The sequence below is a fragment of the Cavia porcellus genome, unplaced genomic scaffold (assembly GCF_034190915.1).
Source record: "Cavia porcellus strain 051 isolate PalLab524CR breed Dunkin Hartley unplaced genomic scaffold, mCavPor4.1 scaffold_28, whole genome shotgun sequence".
Taxonomy (NCBI): Eukaryota; Metazoa; Chordata; class Mammalia; order Rodentia; family Caviidae; genus Cavia; species Cavia porcellus.
In genome coordinates, this window is record NW_026947511.1 from 10,325,827 (window position 1) to 10,332,048 (window position 6,222).

Below are 6,222 nucleotides of genomic sequence, written 5' to 3' on the forward strand. Positions count from 1 at the left end.
TCTTTTATTTCCTGTTTTAGCTTGCAAAAAGACCTGTATAGGTAAGTCTAAAAGAACTTTTCTGATAAACATAACATAAAGGTTTGTGTTATATAACACATATAACACAATATACATTGTGCATTATTTGTGCATAAAGCATTGTCAATACCAAAGATTCGATGAGATGTAGCAGTATTTACATTCATGATGTAACAAGTGAGGAAATGTAGCAGCAAGAACTTGATTATTCATAGATTGTTCAAATTTCCTTTAAAAAGTTAGTTACACATCAGTATTAGAATTTATTAAATCTTGATTCTTGACCATCTCACTGGAACATTAGCTGATGCCTGGTTTCAGAAAGTTTGATTGTCAAGTAACCAAATTATGGACTCAGCAGCCAACTAGACCTAGCCTCCCTTAAATATAGCCACTTTCTGCCAAACCAGTGGGATCATTCTGTGTGACTGAATGTCTTCTAGACCAAGGATGTGCTTTTGCTGTCAACATAGGTTTGGAAGAAACAAAATACATTCTCATGTGTGGCACTGAATCTTGTTTTTGTTTGTTTGTTTGTTTGTTTGTTTTTATGGGGTTTGTTTGTTTGTTGGTTTTTGCTGTGACCTGTCATTTTGGGGAAATACTCAACCTTCTTTGCTTCCTTCTTTTCATCTTTCATCCTCACACCAAAGGAATTTTTATGTGAATTTTTATAGTGAATAGTCATGATATAAAGAATCTATCAGGCTATACCTTATAAAAACTGATAATATCTTTGACCCACCGAATCAGTAAGTTTCTGTGGTTTGGCTTAATACATGGCATGTGAAGCATCCCATGAAGCACTTCATAGTCAGAGAAGAGAAGACTCATCCCCAGCATCACTGAGAGGCTTCCACCACAGTAGCATTTCCGTTTGCACAAAAGCTCTGAATAAACTTTTTTTGTATAACAATCCCTTGTGAAGATCTTAATTTGATCAATTGTGTGTACAGTACTGTCTCTGTTAACAAACATTTATCATGTGCTCTCATGTGGGCTAGGCATTGTTCTCACTCTAGGTGACAAAGATTAGTGGATTACAGTCCCTACTCTTAGGAGAATGCAGTCTAGAAAGGAAGACAAGCGTGGATATAATAGCAGTGCAAAATAGCAAGTAACATAATAGATATGAAAAAAAATACTGAAAAGGCAACTACCTGCCCAGCAGAGCAAGAAGACCTGAGAGCAGGTGATATTCGTACTGAATCTTGAAGGATGATCAATTTACTTGTCAGAAAAGAGTAAGAATGATATAACATCACCTAGCAGAATAGCTTGTTCACAAAAGGAGAACAAAGAAAAGTACTCATTTGAAGACCTTGACTTAGAATGTAGGTAGGGCCTGCGGCAAAGAGGAGAATAGTGCCTGGACAGGAGGTTTGAGTGGAAGTGAGATATCTTTTATAAAGGACACTCTGTATGAAGTTTAGGAGTTTGCAGTTTATTCTGCAGATGATGAAGGGAAGTTGAAAAATATATTCACATGAGTTTAAATCACTTAGGTCTAAAACCACTTTTTCTGCCTTGAATTTATAATCCAATCCAGTCATCATCTAAGTTTATAGAAATATTACTTGATCCACTTTAGAACCGGCAGGAGTTCTTTCTGACCAGCCCTGGCACACATGTGAGCCAAAGCAACCTGGATTTCCAAGGGGTTAATTCAACCCTGACCACTCTCTTAAACACAGTCATTGAGATGTGGTTCTTGACTGTGGCTGGAAGTATAGCCAGAGGCTGTGTTATTGCGAGAGATTGTGGCTTTGACAATTACATGCTCCTCCCCTGCAGGACTCTTTACTTCACATGGCTGAAGGAGCTTGCCAGCACACATGCGATGTTTTCATATTTTCCTCATTGGGTAATTGCACAATGGATGATTCCCCCTGTATACAGTGAGATTGATTTCATCCAAACTGCGGACTGGCTCATCAGTGGCCCAGTTTTCCAGCAATGTGATCTGGCATCTGCTATTTACTACTCATCAAATTAAATTACATAGCACCAATAAATTACCAGGTCGTGACTCTGCAGAATTTTTCCTTTAAGCTTGTGTGTTTAATAGTGCCATGGTTTGTCTGTACAGAGATGTCAAACCTTTACCACAAATGGAGACTTACATGTGTGTGTGCATATGCTACAAAACATACAGATGTATGTATATATATGAATATATATCAATAAGTAATCCCATGCATGTGAGTTTCCTATATCCATAAATCTAATTGACATTTTTGTTTTCTTTTAAATATTATATATAGATAAATATATGTGTATGAATATATGAATGAATTATTCCATTTGTGAGAATTTTCCAGATGCCGAAAGCTAAGTGACTAATTGCATATTTTGTTTTGTTTTACTTAAATTGAATCTTTATGGAAATGTCTCTAAAAGTGTTAAAAGTGTGATTTTCTCAAATCAGCCTCCTCTGTTTGAATCTCTTTCATCTACCAGCTTTCTGGCTTTGGGCAAGTTAACAATCTTTGTGAATCTGAACTTTCTCTTCTATAAAAAAAGAATTATTGTAATAACCTCACAGGATTACCCTGTAAATTAAATGAGATGTGCATCTATAACATTTGATATGTAGCAAACATTCAGGAACTGCTATCGCTGGATACTTTATGTATATCAGGATTGATTTTTGGAAACTGAGGCCATCATTGTGAATGTTAATGATGCAGGACAAGTAATGGCTGGTGCCCTTGGGGCCTATTAAGAGCCAGAATGTTATTTAGCCCTTCTCTAAGTGTCCCCAGAATGCCAGGCTGCTTCCCAGTTTTGTCTGGTTTTTTGCTTTTAATGTGGCATCGTTTGCTTTCAGACCGCGCCTCAGCATGTTCCTAAGTCACTGTTATCCAGAGACCTGCCAGTTCTCTTCCTCCCTTAGCATTTCATTATCACATCAAATAATCCACCTTGTTACAATTCCAAAGGCGGGTTTAAAATTTTTAATTGAATCCCTAAGTCTGCACTTGGGGCTCTGTAGTATGGGCTGTCTCTGTCAACCATTCTAAGGTCTTAGCTGCTGATTTCAAGACCAGTTGCTGTGTGATGAATGATACTGCTCTAAATTGACCACCAAAAAGTGAGAGGACACCCTGAATGCTGTGTTTATATCTGAGTGATGCTGGTATTGTTAGAAGGAAATTATTATGCCACATCTTTTGTTAAAGCAAAATAGAACACATAAAAATATCTATGTAAAAACTGACTTGTAAAGAAAATTTTAAAAAATAGAAAAACATGTAAACAAAGCTTTTGTAAATAAGGGAAGAGGGATCGAAGGGAGGGGAAGGAGGGGGGAAGAAAGATATATCATGTACAAGTACAAATTCCTTATAATGAATGTTATCATTGCATATATCTAAAATGTACCAATAACATTAAATTTACAAATCCAGAAGCCGTGAGAGAAAAAGTAAAAAATTAGAATACATTTAAAAAGAAAAAATTGCTCAAACTTGGGCATGGTACAACACAACATAAGCAAACAAAAAGTTACAAAGGCAGGAGCTTTGGGGTGTGATAGCACATAACTGTAATCACAACACATCTGGGAAGCGGAGGCAGGAAAATGTCAAGTTCTGGCCCAGCCTCTATTATGTATTAAGTCCCTTTCTCAAAATAAAATGTTAAAAGGGCCGGAGATATACCTCAACACAAAGGTCCTGGGTTCAATACCAAAAAAAAAAGTGTTTACTAAGTTTGTCCAGAACCAGTATCTCAGCACCTTAACCCAAATAGTATTTATTATAGATCAATACTTTTTCCTGATTTTTAAACAGGAATAATAGCATAAGGCCTGTGAGGATCTGAACTTTGCATGTGTGATACTGAGGACTGAACCCAGAGCCTTCACAATAAGGTACTTTTTAAAATTTTATTATTTTGTTTCATTTAGCCCTTTTTTAAATTTTGAGACAGGATACTAAGTCACTAAATTACCCAGGATGAGTTTGAACTTGAAATCCTCCTGCTTCAGCCTGCCAGCTTGCTGGGATTATAGATGTGTGCCATCAAACCCAGCAGTTTTATATTTTTAAATTTCAAGACACTGTATCCTGCTATGGGGCCTTTCTGCCGTGTCTTTTTCTCCAGTCAACCCCCTTCCCCAACACATGCATGCACGCACGCACACTGACCTCCCTTACAGCCCCACAGTTTCCTAGGCACGCCTTGTTTTCTCTTGCCTGCAGACTGAATGAGCATTTACACAGTCGACTTGGAATGACCCGGCCCTGTTTCCTCAGTTCTTATACACCCATCAGGTTCCCTTAGTCTCTTATATGAGTTGATTGCAATGAATTAATTTATTCATGAAATGCAGTCAGCAAATGAAACACATTCTGCCACCTAGGAGGCATTCAGTACATAATAGAAGGAAGCCAGTCTGTGCTTTTAAGGCAGCTTTAGTTTCAGGAGTAAACTGAACAGGGATATGACATTTTAAAATTCTGCTGTTCCTGTGCCCAGCATGGGGCCTGTCTCAAAACAGCTCGGGAAATATGTGAAGACAGGGAAGGTAGAAGAGGAGGAGAGAAAGTGTGCCTTTATCCTTGACCTGCTATAACAAAGTATCATAGACTGGCTGGTTTATAAACAAAAGAAGCTTGCGTTTTGCATAAATTTCTGGTGGCTGAAAAGTCTAAGACTAAGGTTCCAGAAAATGGACTGTTTGGTGAAGACCTATTCTCATAGACATCACCTTCCAGCTGTGTCCTGATTGGAAAAAAAAAAAAAAAAGAAGAAGAAGAAGAAGGAGAAGAAAGCCAAGAACTCTGCTGAAGCTTATTTTATATGGCACTAATCCTTCATGACTTAGGCTCCTCCTCCCAGTATCTTCACCCTGGGGATTAGGATTTCAAAATAGGATGGGGGGGGTAAATATTTGGGCCACAGTATCTACTTGTTTTAAAGTCTATGCATTTCTGACTATCTTATCTAATAATGAGAAATTTAAATATTTACTAATACAGATGTAAATATCTGGGCTGGAGGGGAAATTTAAGGGGGGGGTGTTTATTTGTTTCTCATGCTCCTTTGGAGAAATGTTGACCTCTCCAGGTAGACAAGCCTTTTTCAGATGTCACTATAGCGTAATAGACACCAATAGTCAATCGTAATCTTTTTTTTTGTCTTATAGGTTACAAGTGGTGCAGCCAAGTGTCCTGGCAGGATGATTCTTCATCTTGAACCTTTTCTTGTGTGTGGAGGGGATGGATTTACTCAGTCCAACTTTGATGGCTGCATCACTTCTGCCCTGTGTCTTCTGGAAGCTTTAAGAAATCATATTTAGTACCTGGGTTCTTATTCTCTACATTTACTTCTGATTTTTATTGCACAATTTTCTGTTATTGATTATTTTGTTGAGATAAATTACTGGAAAATTGGTCTTCATTGTCATTTTTTCATACGGAGCATAAAATCAATCTTATAACTTTGATATATTCCATATTAAAATGAAAATATCTTTTACATTATACCTTTCCCTACTTTTCTGAATTGCCAATCTTCGTTGAAGAAAAAGTGGTACTTAACATTCAAATATAGGCTGCCCCAAAAGTTGTATTAAAATCAAAAGTAGGGGTTCATGTTATTATTTATCCCTTTAAAAACTTCAATTCTGAATAAAGATAATCATTATCTAACCCTCATTTTAAGTCTTCAAATATGTCCTTGGCTCAACATTTTTTCAAATTAATGAACTACAAGATTTCTCCAAACTGTGGAAAACACATTGTAATTTTTGTGTTTCGTTTATTTTCCAAGTTATTAGATGTCTTGGGGTTGTGGTTTGTATGCTGACTTGACAAAGAAAATTCCCTGCAGACTTTCAGTAAATAGCAAGATTCAATTTGATTTTCCGAGACACATAGTATTGTATAAGCTTAAAACAGATTCCAGTCTTAATATGAAAGATAAAAATCAAATAGAAACTGAAAAAGAACATATCTGTCTTTAACTTATGTTGTCTCCTATAGCTGTTTCTGTTACCTTTGCATGCTCTGAAATGTGTGCCTTCACATTTAGACTATGTCAAATTTAATGAATTTTTTGTGTCCATCCAAAAGTTGACTAAACCGGAAAATAGATGCACTTTAAATAGTTTAGTTTTGCCAATTAGTGGTTCAATGTATCACCCATATTTGCCCATGACTCAACCCATGACTTGCAGGCTAGAGAAAAATTGAT

At 36.7% G+C, this 6,222-nt stretch overlaps 1 protein-coding gene across 5 annotated transcripts in view; it reads left to right on the forward strand.

The window, feature by feature from the left end:
* Rnls (renalase, FAD dependent amine oxidase) overlaps positions 1 to 5,684 on the forward strand; it is a 290,624-nt gene extending 284,940 nt beyond the window's left edge. For 4 of the 5 annotated variants that reach the window (XM_063239497.1, XM_003473598.5, XM_013157052.3 and 1 more), the window contains exon 7: positions 5,174 to 5,684. In XM_063239497.1, the coding sequence (XP_063095567.1) occupies positions 5,174 to 5,326 (153 nt within the window). In that variant the 3' untranslated portion in view covers positions 5,327 to 5,684. Of the gene's footprint in view, positions 1 to 3,815; positions 3,896 to 5,173 lie in introns of all 5 variants that reach the window. The other variant, XR_010044289.1, reaches the window with a different exon arrangement.
* The last annotated feature ends 538 nt before the right edge of the window (positions 5,685 to 6,222 follow it).